This window comes from Pleuronectes platessa, chromosome 3, assembly GCF_947347685.1.
Source record: "Pleuronectes platessa chromosome 3, fPlePla1.1, whole genome shotgun sequence".
Taxonomy (NCBI): domain Eukaryota; kingdom Metazoa; phylum Chordata; class Actinopteri; order Pleuronectiformes; family Pleuronectidae; genus Pleuronectes; species Pleuronectes platessa.
In genome coordinates, this window is record NC_070628.1 from 19,569,487 (window position 1) to 19,590,614 (window position 21,128).

At 42.2% G+C, this 21,128-nt stretch overlaps 1 protein-coding gene across 9 annotated transcripts in view; it reads left to right on the plus strand.

The window, feature by feature from the left end:
- pnpla6 (patatin-like phospholipase domain containing 6) overlaps positions 1-18,540 on the plus strand; it is a 38,138-nt gene extending 19,598 nt beyond the window's left edge. For 3 of the 9 annotated variants that reach the window (XM_053417909.1, XM_053417910.1, XM_053417913.1), the window contains 8 exons: positions 10,419-10,535; positions 12,824-12,940; positions 14,850-14,998; positions 15,140-15,292; positions 15,548-15,664; positions 15,772-15,859; positions 16,176-16,321; positions 16,778-18,540. In XM_053417909.1, the coding sequence (XP_053273884.1) occupies positions 10,419-10,535; positions 12,824-12,940; positions 14,850-14,998; positions 15,140-15,292; positions 15,548-15,664; positions 15,772-15,859; positions 16,176-16,321; positions 16,778-16,846 (956 nt within the window). In that variant the 3' untranslated portion in view covers positions 16,847-18,540. Of the gene's footprint in view, positions 1-10,418; positions 10,536-12,566; positions 12,793-12,823; positions 12,941-14,849; positions 14,999-15,139; positions 15,293-15,547; positions 15,665-15,771; positions 15,860-16,175; positions 16,322-16,777 lie in introns of those variants that run through there. The other 6 variants (XM_053417916.1, XM_053417917.1, XM_053417911.1 and 3 more) reach the window with 5 other exon arrangements.
- The last annotated feature ends 2,588 nt before the right edge of the window (positions 18,541-21,128 follow it).

A 21,128-nucleotide genomic window follows, 5' to 3' on the forward strand; every position in this document is an offset into this window, starting at 1 on the left:
TACTCTTATCATGTGACAGAAGTTTGGTAGTGATAGGACAATGCACAGTGGACTTATGATAACATCGTGTCCTTTGGCGAAGGAAAATCCTTCGCCGCACATCAATGTTTACACGGTTTGAGGAAACGTCACAATTCTGACCATGATCTAATGACTTGACTGATCTGATTTGAGCTGTATATTGTAAATCAGCCAGGAGCAGTTCATCAAAGTATAAAACATGTCACTTCCTGTAGCCACCAGGGGGCGCTGTAATTTCAAGTCATAATTTCTGTGTAGATGTCATCAGGATGGCACCCTTGTCTTACATGTCTAGTTTGGACTCGATTGGACAATGTATGTCCGAGATACAGAACCTCGTGTTTTGATGGCGTTTAATCAAACTCAAGACGCCACGCCACGGTCACACGGTGTGACGAAAGGTCAATCTCTTAATCACTTTTTATCTCCATCTTGTTGTGATGGCACTGATCTTAATTTGAAGTTAATCTGATGAAAGCCCTGGGACAAGTGCATCAAGTAAAAATGTGGAATATGGAAAAAAAATGGCCACTTAATCCAAAATGGCGGCCTCCCTGTTTGGTCAAGCATACCTATCCAAGATATTTTTTTGTTTGTTATGAAACGACACATGTCCCGATAGATTTGTATAAATGTCGGCCATCGTAGTGCCGGGGTTGCCCTATAGGGGGCGCTGGTCAGTTTTTTTGCCACGCCCATTTCTTAAAACCATATGAATATCTTCAGGGGGGGGCTGTTGTTACACACATGTAGTTTGAGAGAGATAGAATCATGAACACTGAAGTTACAGCAATTTCGTGTTTCACGGCGAGTTGATGAACTTTAATGCCACGCCATTCATATGGCGTTTGACGAAAAGTCACGGTAATCTTATGTCTTCATTGTCAATGTCTTGAGACCCATTTGATACAGTTTGACATGGTTGAGGTCAGTGGATGAGGAGAAATTCATCCAAGTGTAAGACAAGCAAAAAACAAGACATTTCCTGTTGCCACCAGGGGGCGCTGCGGTTTTAAGTCATCATTTATGCATAGATGTCATCAGGCGGGGACTATTGTCTTACATGTCTAGTTTGGACTTGATTGGAACATGTATGTCCGAGATACAGATGCCCGTGTTTTGATGGCGTGTAACCAATTTTTAACGCCATGCCACGGTCACACGGTGTGATAAAAAAAAAATCCCTCAATCATTTTTTATCTCCATCTTGTTGTGATGACACTCATCTGAATTTGAAGTTGATCTGATGAAAGCCCTGGGACAAGTACGTAAAAGTAAAAATGTGGGATATTGCCAAAATGGCCACTAAAAGCAAAATGGCGGACTTCCTGTTGCGTTTTTCATAATGCTCCATGAGACTTTTTTTCATGACTGGTCACGATACACCTATATCCAGATTTTGATGAAAATCCGTTATGTGGAAACCTAGGGGCTGGTTCCAGGGGGCGCTGTAGAGCCATTTTGCCACGCCCAATTCCAATTACTCCAGAATACTAAAATATCCGCAGACCTTGAATTCCCTGCAAAGTTTCATAACTTTTTGAGCATGTCTAGACCCTGAAAAAGCCCCCCAAAGGGAAATAATAATAATAATAATAATAATAATAATAATAATAAAAATCCTTACAGATTCAATAGGGCCTCTCACCATTCGGTGCTCGGGCCCTAACTAGGGCTACGTTGTAGCACTTGCGGGCCCGAGCACCCGCACGTTGAAGCCTGTTGCGGTCGGTGGAGAGAGCGATCGATGACCAAGCGCACATCATCGATCGAGCATGCACTTCTCCACGTTGCATGCGTTTTGCGCTCTGCGGCAGTAGGTTTGCCAGTAGGTGGCGCCATCACTATTATTACGCACAGACATATATATCTGTTCATGTAGGCGCTCTGATGTAGCGTGAGCAATTTTGTGTCAATTGGACAATGTTAACACAACTTAATTTTCACACTGATCAGTAGGTGGCGCTATGACCCTGAACTAATATTTATATGTGGAGCTGTTCAGATCAGTATTGTGATCATAGGTCAGTAGTTTGGAGCCGGTTGGATAATGCAGAGTGGATTAACAAAGTACTTCCTGTTTCCTGGTGAATCAGTAGGTGGCGCTATGACACTGAGGAAATATTGACACATAGAGCTGTTCAGGCTTGTACTCTTATCATGTGACAGAAGTTTGGTAGTGATAGGACAATGCACAGTGGAATTATGAAAACATCGTGTCCTTTGGCGAAGGATGATCCTTCGCCAAACATCAATGTTTATATGGTTTGAGGAAATGTCACAATTCTGACCTTGATTCAATGACTTGACTGAGCTCATTTGAGCTGTATATCTTAAAGCAGCCAGGAGCAGTTCATCAAAGTATAAAACATGTCACTTCATGTTGCCACCAGGGGGCGCTGTGATTTCAAGTCATAATTTCTGTGTAGATGTCATCAAGCCGGAACTCTTGTCTTGCATGTCTACTTTAGACTTGATTGGACCATGTATGTTCGAGATACAGATGCTCGTGTTTTGATGGCGTGTAACCAAACTTTAACGCCACGCCACGGTCACACGGTGTGAAGGGGAAAAAATCCCTTAATCAGTTTTTATCTCAATCTTGTTGTGATGACACTCATCTGAATTTGAAGTTGATCTGATGAAAGCTCTACGACAAGTAAATCAAAGTAAAAATGTTGAATAGGGCCAAAATGGCCACTAAATCCAAAATGGCGGGCTTCCTGTTTAGTCTAGCATATCTATCCAAGAGACTTATTTGTTTGTTATGAAAAGACACATGCCCAAATCGATTTTTGTACATGTCGGCCAAGCGTAGTGCCGGGCTGCCCGTTAGGGGGCGCTAGTCAGTTATTTTGCCACGCCCATTCCTTAAAACCATATGAAAATCTTCAGGGGGGGGATGTTGTTGCACACATGTAGTTTGAGTGAGATAGAACCATGAACACTGAAGTTAAAGCAATTTCGTGTTTCACGGCGAGGTGATGAACTTTGATGCCACGCTATTAATATGGCGTTTGACGAAAAGTCACAGTTATCTTATGCCTTCATTATCAATGTCTTGAGACCCATTTGGTACAGTTTGACATGGTTGAGGTCAGTGGATGAGGAGGAATACATCCAAGTGTAAGACAAGCAAAAAACAAGACATTTCCTGGTGCCACCAGGGGGCGCTGTGATTTTAAGTCATTATTTCTGTGTAGATGTCATCAGGCCGGGACTCTTCTCTTACATGTCTAGTTTGGACTTGATTGGACCATGTATGTTCGAGATACAGATGCACGTGTTTTGATGGCGTGGAACCAAATTTTGACTTCACGCCACGGTCACACGAAGTGACGGAAAAAAATTCCGTTGATCATTTTTTTTCTCAATCTTGTTGTGATGACACCCGTCTAATTTTTAAGTTGATCTGATGAAAGCTCTACGACAAGTACATTAAAGTAAAAATGTGGAATTTGGCCAAAATGGCCACTAAATCCAAAATGGCGGGCTTCCTGTTGCATTTTTCATAATGCTCCAATAGACTTTTTTCTATGATTAGTCACGTTACACCAGTGTCTAGATTTTGGGGGAAATCGCTTATGTGGAAACCTAGGGGCTGGTTCCAGGGGGCGCTGTTGAGCCATTTTGCCACGCCCAATTCAAATTACTCCAGAATACTAAATTGTCCGCAGACCTTGAATTTCCTGCAAAGTTTCACAACTTTTTGAGCATGTCTAGACCCTGAAAAAGCCCCCCGAAGGGAAATAATAATAACTAGGGCTACGTTGTAGCACTTGCGGGCCCGAGCACCCGCACGTTGAAGCCTGTTGCGGTCGGTGGAGAGAGCGATCGATGACCAAGCGCACATCATCGATCGAGCATGCACTTCTCCACAATAAATGCGTTTTGCGCTCTGCGGCAGTAGGATTGCCAGTAGGTGGCGCCATCACTATTATTACGCACAGACATCTATTTATCTGTTCATGTAGGCGCTCTGATGTAGCGTGAGCAATTTTGTGTCAATCGGACAATGTTAACACAACTTAATATTCACACTGATCAGTAGGTGGCGCTATGACCCTGAACTAATATTTATATGTGGAGCTGTTCAGATTAGTATTGTGATCATAGGTCAGTAGTTTGGAGCCGGTTGGATAATGCAGAGTGGATTAACAAAGTACTTCCTGTTTCCTGGCGAATCAGTAGGTGGCGCTATGACACTGAGGAAATATTGACACATAGAGCTGTTCAGGCTTGTACTCTTATCATGTGACAGAAGTTTGGTAGTGATAGGACAATGCACAGTGGACTTATGAAAACATCGTGTCCTTTGGCGAAGGATGATCCTTCGCCAAACATCAATGTTTACATGGTTTGAGGAAATGTCACAATTCTGACCTTGATTCAATGACTTGACTGAGCTCATTTGAGCTGTATATCTTAAAGCAGCCAGGAGCAGTTCATCAAAGTATAAAACATGTCACTTCCTGTAGCCACCAGGGGGCGCTGTAATTTCAAGTCATAATTTCTGTGTAGATGTCATCAGGATGGCACCCTTGTCTTACATGTCTAGTTTGGACTCGATTGGACAATGTATGTCCGAGATACAGAACCTCGTGTTTTGATGGCGTTTAATCAAACTCAAGACGCCACGCCACGGTCACACGGTGTGACGAAAGGTCAATCTCTTAATCACTTTTTATCTCCATCTTGTTGTGATGGCACTGATCTTAATTTGAAGTTAATCTGATGAAAGCCCTGGGACAAGTGCATCAAGTAAAAATGTGGAATATGGAAAAAAAATGGCCACTTAATCCAAAATGGCGGCCTCCCTGTTTGGTCAAGCATACCTATCCAAGATATTTTTTTGTTTGTTATGAAACGACACATGTCCCGATAGATTTGTATAAATGTCGGCCATCGTAGTGCCGGGGTTGCCCTATAGGGGGCGCTGGTCAGTTTTTTTGCCACGCCCATTTCTTAAAACCATATGAATATCTTCAGGGGGGGGCTGTTGTTACACACATGTAGTTTGAGAGAGATAGAATCATGAACACTGAAGTTACAGCAATTTCGTGTTTCACGGCGAGTTGATGAACTTTAATGCAACGCCATTCATATGGCGTTTGACGAAAAGTCACGGTAATCTTATGTCTTCATTGTCAATGTCTTGGGACCCATTTGATACAGTTTGACATGGTTGAGGTCAGTGGATGAGGAGAAATTCATCCAAGTGTAAGACAAGCAAAAAACAAGACATTTCCTGTTGCCACCAGGGGGCGCTGCGGTTTTAAGTCATCATTTATGCATAGATGTCATCAGGCGGGGACTATTGTCTTACATGTCTAGTTTGGACTTGATTGGAACATGTATGTCCGAGATACAGATGCCCGTGTTTTGATGGCGTGTAACCAATTTTTAACGCCATGCCACGGTCACACGGTGTGATAAAAAAAAAATCCCTCAATCATTTTTTATCTCCATCTTGTTGTGATGACACTCATCTGAATTTGAAGTTGATCTGATGAAAGCCCTGGGACAAGTACGTAAAAGTAAAAATGTGGGATATTGCCAAAATGGCCACTAAAAGCAAAATGGCGGACTTCCTGTTGCGTTTTTCATAATGCTCCATGAGACTTTTTTTCATGACTGGTCACGATACACCTATATCCAGATTTTGATGAAAATCCGTTATGTGGAAACCTAGGGGCTGGTTCCAGGGGGCGCTGTAGAGCCATTTTGCCACGCCCAATTCCAATTACTCCAGAATACTAAAATATCCGCAGACCTTGAATTTCCTGCAAAGTTTCATAACTTTTTGAGCATGTCTAGACCCTGAAAAAGCCCCCCAAAGGGAAATAATAATAATAATAATAATAATAATAATAATAACTAGGGCTACGTTGTAGCACTTGCGGGCCCGAGCACCCGCACGTTGAAGCCTGTTGCGGTCGGTGGAGAGAGCGATCGATGACCAAGCGCACATCATCGATCGAGCATGCACTTCTCCACGTTAAATGCGCTCTGCGGCAGTAGGTTTGCCAGTAGGTGGCACCATCACTACTATTACGCACAGACATATATATCTGTTCATGTAGGCGCTCTGATACAGCGTGAGCAATTTTGTGTCAATCGGACAATGTTAACACAACTTAATTTTCACACTGATCAGTAGGTGGCGCTCTGACCCTGAACTAATATTTATATGTGGAGCTGTTCAGATCAGTATTGTGATCATAGGTCAGTAGTTTGGAGCCGGTTGGATAATGCAGAGTGGATTAACAAAGTACTTCCTGTTTCCTGGCGAATCAGTAGGTGGCGCTATGACACTGAGGAAATATTGACACATAGAGCTGTTCAGGCTTGTACTCTTATCATGTGACAGAAGTTTGGTAGTGATAGGACAATGCACAGTGGACTTATGAAAACATCGTGTCCTTTGGCGAAGGATGATCCTTCGCCGCACCTCAATGTTTAAATGGTTTGAGGAAATGTCACAATTCTGACCTTGATTCATTGACTTGACTGAGCTCATTTGAGCTGTATATCTTAAAGCAGCCAAGAGCAGTTCATCAAAGAATAAAACATGTCACTTCCTGTAGCCACCAGGGGGCGCTGTAATTTCAAGTCATAATTTCTGTGTAGATGTCATCAGGATGGCACCCTTGTCTTACATGTCTAGTTTGGACTCGATTGGACAATGTATGTCCGAGATACAGAACCTCGTGTTTTGATGGCGTTTAATCAAACTCAAGACGCCACGCCACGGTCACACGGTGTGACGAAAGGTCAATCTCTTAATCACTTTTTATCTCCATCTTGTTGTGATGGCACTGATCTTAATTTGAAGTTAATCTGATGAAAGCCCTGGGACAAGTGCATCAAGTAAAAATGTGGAATACGGAAAAAAAATGGCCACTTAATCCAAAATGGCGGCCTCCCTGTTTGGTCAAGCATACCTATCCAAGATATTTTTTTGTTTGTTATGAAACGACACATGTCCCGATAGATTTGTATAAATGTCGGCCATCGTAGTGCCGGGGTTGCCCTATAGGGGGCGCTGGTCAGTTTTTTTGCCACGCCCATTTCTTAAAACCATGTGAATATCTTCAGGGGGGGGCTGTTGTTACACACATGTAGTTTGAGAGAGATAGAATCATGAACACTGAAGTTACAGCAATTTCGTGTTTCACGGCGAGTTGATGAACTTTAATGCCACGCCATTCATATGGCGTTTGACGAAAAGTCACGGTAATCTTATGTCTTCATTGTCAATGTCTTGGGACCCATTTGATACAGTTTGACATGGTTGAGGTCAGTGGATGAGGAGAAATTCATCCAAGTGTAAGACAAGCAAAAAACAAGACATTTCCTGTTGCCACCAGGGGGCGCTGCGGTTTTAAGTCATCATTTATGCATAGATGTCATCAGGCGGGGACTATTGTCTTACATGTCTAGTGTGGACTTGATTGGAACATGTATGTCCGAGATACAGATGCCCGTGTTTTGATGGCGTGTAACCAATTTTTAACGCCATGCCACGGTCACACGGTGTGATAAAAAAAAAATCCCTCAATCATTTTTTATCTCCATCTTGTTGTGATGACACTCATCTGAATTTGAAGTTGATCTGATGAAAGCCCTGGGACAAGTACGGAAAAGTAAAAATGTGGGATATTGCCAAAATGGCCACTAAAAGCAAAATGGCGGACTTCCTGTTGCGTTTTTCATAATGCTCCATGAGACTTTTTTTCATGACTGGTCACGATACACCTATATCCAGATTTTGATGAAAATCCGTTATGTGGAAACCTAGGGGCTGGTTCCAGGGGGCGCTGTAGAGCCATTTTGCCACGCCCAATTCCAATTACTCCAGAATACTAAAATATCCGCAGACCTTGAATTTCCTGCAAAGTTTCATAACTTTTTGAGCATGTCTAGACCCTGAAAAAGCCCCCCAAAGGGAAATAATAATAATAATAATAATAAAAATCCTTACAGATTCAATAGGGCCTCTCACCATTCGGTGCTCGGGCCCTAATAATAATAATAAAAATCCTTACAGATTCAATAGGGCCTCTCACCATTCGGTGCTCGGGCCCTAATAATAATAATAATAATAAAAATCCTTACAGATTCAATAGGGCCTCTCACCATTCGGTGCTCGGGCCCTAATAATAAAAATCCTTACAATTTCAATAGGGCCTCTCACCTTTCGGTGCTCGGGCCCTAATTAAACATTGAGTAATGCTTGCAGCAGCAGTCAGAAGTAAAATAGCACATTTAGTAAAACCATCAACTATGTGTATATACATTTAATGATTTATTTTGCACTCATTCAACTGTCATAAGTAACTTGAGGCGCTGTTATATCTTGTATTCTTTATACGACAAGTCTATGAATATTCTATTAGGAGCAACACAATCACTGGAGTGGCTTTTGCATCAGCGTTAGTAGACTGAATGGATTCAGATTAAAGCTTCAAGGCTGAATTGAACGTGATGTGTTCTGAATATAACACTTAGAACAAATGGTACTTCATTCACTATTACTCTAGTTGTGTTTGTTTGATAGTGTCGCTTCCAGCTGGAGAACCCTGTGCTGCAAGTAAAGAAGCTGAAGCGTCACAAAAACAACAAGAATAATTTAATGGATATAAGTCCTTAACATGAGGCAGGAAACTGAAGCCCATCACATCACATTATAGATGGCTGGCAAACAAGAGTATGTAATTGAATAGTTAATAAGACCAAAATAAGTTTGAATGACCTGCCTGCATACATCAAAGTAATCAAAGCCAATTGAATTGCTCCACTTTACTTGCAAACCACCTATTTGAGTTCGCAAACATTGCATTTTCAAAATTGCTTTTCAATATGGTCTGGAGTCTGCTGCACTGCAAGTGCTTGTGTCTTTATTTACTGATACAGGGGTAAATGTGTTTTGTTTGACTTGCAAAAAAGTGCACCATCAATAACATTAGCTGAAACGAGTTGTTGGAAATTAACCCAAACGAAACCAACGAATCCAATGAGCCATTTTAAATGCAGTTTAACTTCATACGATACTCAGTGTAAAGCTATCATTTCATTTACAGTGTTTTGCATTAAATGAAGCCATAACTGGTGTTATTGTTAAATTAGATTTCACTATCATTGAGGCTTCTGAGTGGATTTGAGGGTTTATGGGTCTGACAGGTTTACTTTGCATCTCGGCATGTGTACGAACTAACTGCTGGAGCAAAACCTTTCTCTCTCACGATTCCAATCATCTTTCTCAGTTTCCTTTTTCTTTTTCTTTCTTTCTTTAGTAAAATATCTTTCTGACTCCATCTATGTATTAATTCTATTAAATTCCTCCTTCCTTCTGACTTCTTCATCTTAACAAGCTAAATTGATTAAGCTATAGCGTTTTTGTCTGTAGTATTTGTGTTTTAAACTTATTAGGTTATATCATAGATATATCTGACCACAGAGCTCTCTATCTATAGTTTACTACGTAGACAAAATAACCGTAACGTAGTCGCTGAGCCCAAACAGCTGACTCCCCTCCCCTGTCCGTGTCAACATGTAGGATCCAGAACACTGCACCCCGCCTCCTCCCTCCTTGCTCTTTATTTACATCCCCCGTTGCTTCCTTCACCTCCATTCTGTGCGTCCCGTAGTTTCTCTGGTCTGTGTTTGTCAAACATCACTAATGTGGTACGACTCTGTCGCTCTGGCTTCAACGTAAATGTGTGCCATTTTGATAAGAGAACAGGTACACAGTGTCATGGGTTTGCATTACATCTTTTGGCTTCATCCAGAGAGAGAGACTATACCAAAACAGAGATATTGAAACATGTAAAACCATTTTAATTTTTTTTTAGTTTGGCGAATTCAGTTTGAGTCCAAACAGTATTACTCAATCTCTCTCTCCTTCTTTCTCTCTACTTGTCTTTCTTCCACTTTCCACTTGCTTGTTAATCCAGTCATCTAACAGCGCTAATATACTTTTAATACCCTTAATCAACACATAAAAATGAACTTTGCATCAATGTTCTCAAGATATGAAGTTAATTTGGACACATCTGTTATAATTCACTTGTTATTTGTAGCATTGATTGTATATTTACATTTTTTTATGTTATCACAGTCACAGGATTATATTGGCCTTATTCTAGAATTTTGGCTAGAAACCATAGACATAAGTTATTCTGTCAACATTGTTTTCCTCTTCCTCTCTGTCTTGCTCTCGGCAGCTTCTTGCACTCTTCCTCTCCTTGTTGCGATCATTTCTTCCTCTTTCTCTCCTCTTCTGCATTCTTCCTCAACGCTTCTCTCTGTTATTGTCGCTCTCTATTTCCATCTGTGACATGGAGTCTGGCCGGTATTTGATGTGTTCCTCCTTCTCCATCTCCATTTCCTGACAGGTTGCGTCTGGCGCTATGTTAGAGCCAGCGCCTCCTACACCCCCTATTTACCTCCCCTGTGTGACCCCAAGGATGGCCACTTGCTTGTGGATGGTTGCTATGTTAACAATGTCCCAGGTCAGATTTTTAAACACCCACTCACCGGAACCTCCCCATCCCTAAGTCGACAGTCAACCTTTTGGCTCCCCTCCTCCTCTGTCTTCTCCTCTCACTAACTATCCTGACCAGATGGACATCCGGGAGCCCATGGTTTGGAAGGAAAGACAAATTCCAAGATATGAGGATCAGATCTGATCTGTGCATCATATTTCACTACATATTGAAAAATAGGACATATTCTCTCTCCCATTGGCTTTGTTAGTCACATGCACAACACACTTTCTTCAAACGACTTTGCCCTAACTGTGAATATAACTGCTGACCTTCATTTCTGTGAGGTGTTTCCAAAGAATATCTGGACATCTACAGGTCATAGAGAGATCCATGGTGCTCTGGTTTTTTAAGGACCTGTGTTTCCAGCCAAAATGTCCCTTCTTCAGATCTTTAGTTTACAAACAGAAAGGCATTTGCTTGCTGTAAGCTCTGTTTAGCTGATGCAAATCAGACTTGACTTGGATTTGGTTGGAATTTCAATGTGAGATCAGGTGCACAGAGCTCAACAGCTGAGGAAGTGTGTCAGTTCAGGAAGTAAAAATCCCATTCATTATCTGAATAGAGACTTTCAGGGCTCCTGTAGTTGGTATGATATCAACTGCATTTTTAGGAAAAAATTGTTTTCATTGGCGATTTCAGGAAGCACTATAGTACCCACAATCGTCAGTAATATTAATGTCTGATTGGTGGAGGTCAATACTTCAACCGCATAATATGTTGCTAACGGATCGTTTAGCATTATGTTATGTTTACCACAGAGCAACCATGATTTCCCTTTGCTGCAATTAGGAACGAAGTACTGTAGCTTGTCGATGACGACATTATTGTTACACTAATATAGTAGGTTAGGAGACTATACACTATATTAAATCATATTTACATACATACAAGACACTAATATATTGCATTACTACATTCTACTACTTAGATTCAAGCACTGGATGTTGAGGGATCATTTACAATGGATGTGTACTGCCTTCTCAAAAACTTTTTGTGGACTGTAGGTCCAATCTTTAATGGTCACGATTCCTGTTGTAGCTGGTCGTCCTGGTTCCAAGCCCAAAGCTGTTTTCGTTACGCTCTAGAGGCAGCACAGTGTGTTTTGGATGATACTTCCTGGAGATAGTGAAGGGCTGCCCCATGTCACCATCACATCTGCCTGTTGTCGCTACTGCTGCAGGGAACATGGTGCGTTAAAGTGAGCGTAAAGCTTTTTTTGCTCTGGACTGAAGTGCAGCTCGTTTGACAATGTCTTTGTGAAGTGGTTTCATTTCAGTCATCCCTACCAACAGGATCATGCTCAGTCTCTCCTGCACAGCCCCTGTCCTCCCCCTGGCTTTGCTTGCTTTTATGTGCATACAGTGAGCCTATCTATATATTTCTTATCAATATAACATATATTGATGGCATATATTACCCTTTATTCATATTTATATTTATTATTTATTATTTGGGTATATGTGTTCTGGATCCTGCTGTTGTCAATCGTAGCCCCCTGTTAAAAACCGAATGAAGCCTTTAAGTTAAATGTAGGGCAAAGAAATGAAAATAGGCGGTAGTATTTCCTTTACAACCTTATTCCAGTAGGATAATTCGACCTCAGTATTTACTCCACACACAGTTGCACTCCTTCCTTTTCTCTGGGGTGCTCCTTATCCTTCCAACCCATGCAGCGCCCAGCCTGCTCATGCCCCCTGCTGGCACAGAATGCACTGCAGGACTGAGCAGGCTTGGCGCTTCCCTGCCATGTTCATGGTGACAACTGCTCCAAACATTGTCACAACACCAGCTGCTGCTCCTTGTCTTGACACAGTGGCATACTCTTTAAGCCACTGAATCTGATTGGTCTCTGTATCTGTGGATTCTGCAGAAACACAAGATAATTCATTTGATTACCTTTCCTCAAAGCGCTGTTGTTGGGACATAGTTTGGAGATTCAAACAGCCTTGCTCTGCTCTGTGTTGGTTGCAGTTTACTTACTTACCTTCTGCACAGGTCACAGGCTCTCTGTGCGAGGTAATGAGGTTTGCAGTGGTGCACAACAGAGTCTAAGGTGAGCAGAGCCACAGTCCTACAAGCCATTGCAGGGACCTGCTACATTCTTTTAGCCAGCCTGGCCCAGCTGGCACTGGGATTGTGGTCTGTCAACACTAACTTAATAACATGTAGCAAACAATATTGAGCTGTTATCCCCCCTCCCCTTCCTCCTCCCTCCCTTCCTCCCTTCCTCCCTCCCCTCCCTGGTGTACCAGGCTCTCTGTGGCGCTATGTGCGGGCGAGCATGACCCTCTCAGGGTACCTGCCGCCTCTCTGCGACCCCAAAGATGGCAACTTGCTAATGGACGGTGGCTACATCAACAATCTGCCAGGCAAGTAGAGGTGGCACCCCCCTCACCCCCTCCATCAGTATACTATACGATCCTTAAGTGTCCACCCGACTCCTGTCCCCCAGAGGAGAGGGGCGGTGGAGCGGGGGATAAGGACAATTTTTAGGAGGGGTTTAGATAGGATGGAAGTTATGATAGGTCGGGTAAGTATATATTCCTAATACTGGTGGAGGAAGGTCTGAGTTTTCCCCGACTGAAGATAAAGCTGTTTCATTTCATGAGTTAATAAACTTATCTGCTGAGACATATTAATCAAGATGAAATAACATTATAAAACGAGTGAGTTCAGTGTTTTACTAGAAGGGGAAAAGTCAGCATCCTGACAATAATTCATGGTTGTGGTTTAAAAAAAAAAATTAAACACTGAAAGAATAAAATAAAACTGCATATGGGGGATGTTTTATTTGTCTTTCAAACAGCCTGGCGTCAGATATGTGTGAAATTTAAATTGGGGTTAGGGGGGTTTCCTCTCGAATCACATTTGATCTATGACGTACTAAACATTTTTAGAAAACTTTAAGAAAACCTTTAGAATATTTGACACACATGACACCAGTCTGCTTTGAGGTTAAAGTTCCCCTCATACTGAAGTGAGCACTTTTCGTGTCGGGCTGAGCGATAATTCGATGTTATCATTTATCGACTTTTATCAGAATTATGTTTTGATTTTTATCATCATATAATTTTTCAAACAAATTGTTCAAAAGCAAGCTGTCATTTAAATATCCCAAAAAACGAGTCATAAAATTTGACATACAAGGAGTGTGGTCTGGTGTAACCTGCAAACATGTCCCACATTCTGACACATTTATTTGTCAATATCCCATAATATCTTAATTAACATTGTCATGAATGATTTCATCCTTATCGCCCAGCTCTACATCTTTGTTATGCTGAAGCTCAGTTCTGAAATCAGTGTTTGCCTCTATAACCAGAGAGGACAGATGATTGCAGGCTGTTTCGAAAGAGGGGAAGTGTTTTTGTCTGGGAACCATTATATACATCTACATTACGTGCAAGTATTTTTGAAGGATTTGCTGCAAACTGAATTTGAACATCTTTGTAATGTTTACGCAAAATAACAGCTGCGTGAGATGAATTATATTTTGGTTTCATTATGATGTGCAGACAAAACTCCCCCGAATGTCTGTGTGTGTATTACTGATAAACATTGTTCTCTGTCCTAATGAAACAACGCCATATTTCACCAAACTCTGTGCTGGGATATTGTAATTCTATGTTCGGTCTGAGGATTGTGTCGTTATCTCCTGAGCTGTACACGTCTCAGAGGTTTGTGAAATATGGTTCTTTCTGGGCCCAAAGATTGATCCATGGAAAGGGAGCCTATAGTAAAATCAGCATTCTTCATTTCCGAAGTTTGTTGCTGTGCTGTTTGTGCTCCATCAGCTGCAGCTATAGTTGTTCTTGGCACGCCGGATCAGTGCTTTGGGCCTTTGGGATGTCTTCCCATTTCTGACTTTGAATAGTCTTAGCACCACAAAAACGCTCACTGCCCCGAGGCTGTTTTTAACGCTAACAAGTCAGTTAGAGATGTTATGATGTCAGGCCTTCTGCTTGTTGGCCAGAAAACTTTACATTTTTATATATATATATATTTTAATTCCAGAATTCCAGATTCCATTTAATTCCAGAACTCCCAAATTTACTATAAATACCCTGAAGTGTCTGCCAAGTTAAAAAAGTGATGTTTTTGTGTTGCTAGTCTGTTTGAACACTGTGGCTCTTTAAGTAAAGTGTTAAAGAAAGTGAGATGACACTGAAACAAGAACTCATTGTCTGACCATCTCTGCCGCTGGATTTTTTTTTCGTGCTGTGTTTGTGTGTCTGTGCACGTGTGTGAATTTTGGTGTATACGCTACGCGCCAAACAGCGGATATTGCGAGGAACATGGGAGCCAGAACAGTCATTGCCATTGACGTGGGGAGCCAAGATGAGACTGACCTCTGTAACTATGGCGACAGCCTGTCCGGCTGGTGGTTGCTGTGGAAACGGATCAATCCCTGGGCAGAGAAAGTGAAGGTACTGTACTGGTGTGGCGCACAAAGCACTGGTCCTTTTGATGACTCGGCAAGATGATAACCACAGAGTGCTCCATTTGAGTCTCTGACCGTTTCCTGTGGGGTCAATAGTGAATTTTATTTTCCACTTCCATTTGTGCAGGTGCCAGACATGGCAGAGATCCAGTCTCGGCTGGCGTATGTGTCCTGTGTGCGACAGTTAGAGGTGGTGAAGAAGAGTGCTTACTGCGAGTACATCAGACCGCCCATCGACCGCTTCAAGACCATGGACTTTGGAAAGTTTGATGAGATCTATGTGAGTTACATTCTAAATATGGCCTTAAGATGAATTGAGTTCATTAATTCACTCATTTATTTGAGTCAGTTGTCAGTCAGTATTGACTATCGATTTGTGACACATCATTATCTGCTGAGGGCTCCACATAGTGCATAAGATTACTCACTGATACAATTTGGACACTCAGTATAAAAGAGTGGAGACTTAATGTAGTGCAGTGTGTATAGCAAGTATATGTCAACTCAAAACACTTAAAATCATCTTCTACCCCAGGATGTGGGCTTCCAGCATGGCAAGCTGGTGTTCACTGGCTGGGCCCGAGGGGACATCATCGAGAACATGCTGAAGGACCACCACTCAGCCGACTACAACAATAGCAAGAGGACTGACGTGAGACGAACACACACACACACACACACACTTATACCATAAATAAATAAATAAATAAATAAGTACATAAATGTTTATACATAATATTCTCATTTCTTGCCTCGCAGTCCTGCACGTGTCCGGCAGCTGACTTCACTGACCTTGCAGAAATTGTGTCCAGGATAGAGCCGGTCCAAACCTATGTAGCTGCAGATGGTGAGGAATCAGTTCCTTTTATTGTGGTTAAAATGTTTCTTCTCATTATATCACTCAACACTGGTTTAGTCTTAACACAAATTATTGTTTCTAAGCACACATCGTGTAAGTAAGTCCCTGTTGCTGCTGTCTCCCTCTCTAGACGTGAACTTCTTCAAAATCATGTTGGATTTAATACGTGTTAGAAAGAAGTGGTCATGTCGTTCACCTGGTTTGTTTTATTGAAATGTTGTAGGTGATGTCGCCAATATAATTTAGTCACTCAGACACACAGTAAATCCTATGTGTCACAGCTCCCCTTAATCTTTCCATTCAGCAGAGGAGTCGGACTGTCTGACGGAGTACGAGGAAGACGGGATGGACACGGTGAGAGAGGAGGAGGGTGAGGAAGAGGAGGAAGAGGCAGAAGACCTTGACGACCACTCCCCTGGAGAGTGGGGGCAGAATGGAGTCTTCCAGAGTGTAAGTGCTCACAAAAAGAGAACTAAGGATATGTCTGGTGATCCCATAGTTTTCTTATTGTCAGTGTAGCTAAAGCCTGAAGCCATGGAGTTTATCTTGACTCGGTCCCACCTACACTTCCATCACTGTCGCAGTTCATATTTACCACAGCAGGGAGGCAGGTGGTCCTCTAAAGAGAAAGCTGGTGTTTCAATCTCTGAATCCCTCAAATGTGCATGCTGAAGTGTCCTGGGGCAAGACGTGAATCCTGAATTGCCTTAATCAGCTGTGCCAGTAATGTGTTTCTCTGGAGTGTGATAGAAAAAGTAGGAATGTGTTAATGTGTGTTAAAGGATGAATGTTTCTTGGGCACTAAAGTGCTTTGAGTTGTTGACAAAAGTCCACTTACCAGCTGGAAATGACTGAGCTCTTAAGAATGAAAGCCTTACACTTTTGACCGTCTGTTTTGCTCGGCAGGATGAGGAGAAATCTGTGAGGCAACGCAGGAAGCTCACCAGTGACACCTCTGAAGTGTCAGACTGCTGACAGAGGGCCGCTGAGAAGTAGACGGAGATTAACCAAGAACAAGGGACAAATCACAGGCTCATGAATCGTCAAGGCTACAGGACGTTGCTCCTGCGACTTCGGAAACTTTGAACAACTGTTTTTGCTCTTCTGTAGAGGATCCCAGTGGATTCTCTAAACTGTTGAACCTTAATTTCATCAAGTCTGGGATTGGCATCATCTGTCGCATTCTGACCACCGGGTCAGAGAGATCCTCCAAATGAGGAAGGGTTGTCGAAGAATTTGCCACTCTGTGTTTTTCACATCACTTCTACATCAACCTGACCTGTTGCCAGAATCCCTGCCTGCCAAAAGGTGAACTCCCACAGCGACCAACTCAACCAATCCACTTCCAGTTCCCCACTTCAGATCGCCTGCATGTTCCATCTGCATCTCTGAATCGTCATGTGCATCTCTGTACGTACAGCCGTGTTGCACTCGATTGTAATTCACAGTCCATTCATTTCTAGTGTGGGGCGTGTGTTGGGGTGTGTGTACTGCTTGTGCGTTAGAATGACTGGTACACAAACAAAGCTGTGACTTGATGAAATGGTAGCAGGGCACTGAAAAGAAAAGTAAGAAACTCGTGCAGTTGAACTGTAGTTAGTAAGTTAAGTAAGTTTAGCATAGATGTGAAGCGGGGAGTTTAGTAGGGGAGGGAGGGAGGAACAGTTCTCCATGTAGACACCAGAGTAGAGTTTAATCTGAATGTAGAGAGGCTGGACCAGTGTTTGGAAGCAGGACGGAGGGGTTGATTCATATTTAAAGAGAAAGATGTTTTAATTTAATTTGTAGAAAGATTTGAAAAGTGGGTTTATGGAAATAAAGATATGGAGGTGTGCCCACTAGAAAAGAGATGAACCAGTGATATCTACTGTAAAATGAGGAGAGAAGGTGAGACACGGCGTCTGGGTGCTTGACATCGTATGTTTCTGCTGTTTGAAATGATGCCAGATAAAGACGATGCCTTTTCGACCAGTGTTCGATGAACTGTGACTGCGGAGAAGAGGGCGATCATTCCACCGACACGCCACCGGCCTCCGCTCGCACAAGGTCACACGTAAAGGACTCAGAGCTCCTGTGTGCAACACGATATCTATGACGAAGAAAAGACAATCTCCAAAACCACTGCAAGAGATTATTGTCATCCTGACGTGGATACGCAGAATTCTCGAGTGATCCTGAACTCCAAATGGACTAAACTTCACCTCATGTAATTATAAAAACACTTCATTAATAGGGACCTAATGTAGAAAGTGTAACAAGATTATATAATATTATTCACAGTGTTAATATTAATATATGTATATGAAGTGGACATTTGTAAATCGAGGCTTTGCTGCGAAACAAGGGAACCTAATAAAAAAAAAGGTTTCCCCTAAGAAAATCCATCCTGTTTGTATGGATGGTCACCAGATCAGCTTTGTTCTTTTCGTTTATAAATCTCAACTACTGGCTTTTAAAAGATGATTTTTTTTTAAAGATTTGGGGGTGGGGGCTCTCCTATTTCAATTAACCTGGCTTTAGCTGTTTGCACTGAAACATTTGAAGTACTCCTTGCTCAGAAGATGTTTGGTTTAGCAATTGCCATCCAACTTGATATGCAAAGGGAATCTAAAAGAAAAGTGATGCTAATGTAACATGCATATTGGAAAATAAATATTATATGCATCATGTTTTGTAGCGTGATCTCTTATTGTTTGTAGAGGTCAAAGTTGGCCCCCGTGCTTGGTTCTCAGCAGCAAAGTCGATATTTGCTCAGGTGGTGTTTGCTTTTCCATTATGAATATGTTCAAAGCACGTGCAAACTGAAAAATGAAAGCTGGTATGAAATCCATTTTACTGTGGACCCACACGTTCTAATTCAAGGTATTTCCTTGATGACCTCTTTCTGCATCGTTTGTTGCTTTAGTTGACAGTTCAGTCAGAGAACTCACGTTCGATCATGTAATATATTTATTACAACAGATTTAGTGTTTGGCGTCTAGGCTCCAACTTAATCACTCCCCCATATGATTACACAGGAATGATGGGAGTGATGAGCAAATACTTTTAACCCCCCAAAACTGCACATTTTCGGAGCCTGACGTACGGATCGGTATCTGCTATGTGTGCGCCACCGCGGTGGTGGTGGCTCGTGATGGGTCCTGGTGGGCGGCGGTGGACGGTGACTGAGGACTGGAGTGGCGTCTGGTCTGGATGGTGGATCGTGGTCTAGATGGTTGCTGAGCATGGACTGTGATTCCAGCGGGACTGCTTGGCATGTCATGTTGGGGTTGTCCTTCGGGATGTCTACCCTCATCAAATGCTGCTAGAGACTTTGATTATTGATGATGTTCTCCTGCACGTGGCATCTATTGCACTTCTGTCTGTCCTGGGAGAGGGATCCCTCACATGTGGCTCTCTCTGAGGTTTCTATGTATTTTTACCCTGTTAAAAGGGTTTTTAGTAATTTTTCCTTACTCTTGCTGAGGGTTAAGGACAGAGGATGTCACACCCTGTTAAAGCCCAATGTGATGAATTGTAATTTGTGAATATGGGCTATACAAATAAAATTTGATTGATTGATTGATTGATAGTTAGTTAGCAAGCTGAATGTTGGCTAGCAAGATTGCACTGCATGTGCTTGCTAACCATCATTAATGAATCCAAATTCAAAACAAACTCCCCTAAATGTGGTGAATAACACGGTTTTAGGAAAAGTCAGTGAGTGAAATACATATGGGGATCGAACATAGTTCTAGTATTTTAAAAGCAAGGTAAAAATTATGTCAACAATTCTAGTGTAAGCTGAAGCTAGCAAGTTGCAGCTTGCTAGCTAGCAAGATTGCACAGGTTACTAACTAACGTTGATAAACCCAGGTTTATCACACAGTTGAAACACAGCTTCTTACATTTGAGGATAAACTTGCATAAGAAGTTTCACTGTAGATGTCAAGGCTCCCGTGTTGGCTGGGAAATGCATGTATTTGACCCTTCTATTGAGATCGCGAGTAATGTTTCTCGGTTATTATTCCCGAAGTCCACCAATCCGAAACTATACTTTTAAAGTCCATATCACCAGGTTGCCTCATCAAATTCCAACATCCAATACACCAGATAGGATGCCAAGAGCATGTTCTACAACATGGGATCATCCATTTCTATCTACAGTAAGAGCTGTTCACATGTAAAGGGTTTTTATAAACTTATCTTAATTCTGTGCTCAATAGTTTCATTTTATTACTATTTTACACATCATCCAATACAATTTTCCAGGATAACTGTTTCAATTTCCATGTAAGTGTTCACTTTTGCTCAGTTTCCATGACTTTTCCAAACCTGGAAAATGAAAAAATAAATTCCATGTTTTCCATGGTTTCCAGGTACCGTGGGAACCCTGAAGTTATATGAGCCATTTACCGCCGCGGAGTGGCCATTCTCCGTAGACGCATTGCCTGCAGGAGAATATGCTACCTAGTGAACCTGTTATGTGAGCCATTCGCCGCCGCGGCGTGGTCATTCGCTGTAGGCACATTGTCTGCGGGGGAATATACTACCTAGTGAGGTTCCCTATATGGGAATATAGTGAACGTGGCAACATATGCACCGGAGTTTCACACTTTAAGCCCAGCAAACCACCTGAAATGCAATAATATAATCAGTCTGCAAAGCAAATACAAATTATTCACTCACATATTTTGTTTGTATAGCCAATATTCAAAACATGATTCGTTTCATCGGGCTTAACGAGTGCGACATCCTGTCCTTAACCCTCGACAAGAGTAAGGAAAAACTACCAAAAAAACCCATAAACAGGGGAAAATGTAGAAACCTCAGAGAGAGCCACATGTGAGGGATCCCTCTCCCAGGATGGACAGGAACGGATGTATGCCACGGCAAGGGTGCAATGAATCCCTTGGCATCGTTCGCATTGTGTCGTCACCATTTGAGGGGAGGAAGGCGCGCCGAAACATGCCTGTGACTACCCCGGATGCAGAGACGTGATGGATCCCGCGATCTGACATGCAACAAAGGAATTATGCAGCGGAGATTAAATTTTAAAACATCAAGGCTGCAGATGATGTTTGAGAGTCAATATCCCTTCTTGTGGTGTCCAACATAGCATGAGTAGCATTGCTGATGGAGTGTTGCAGTCATAGCGGTGCCACATCTTAGGGAGTGCGGAAAACATTATCCAGGTGTTAGGCCTCAGCTCTGGCAGGGATGGCGAAGCTTTGAGGAGATCTCGTCATGCATTTTCAACCATTGTTGGTAGGCAAGG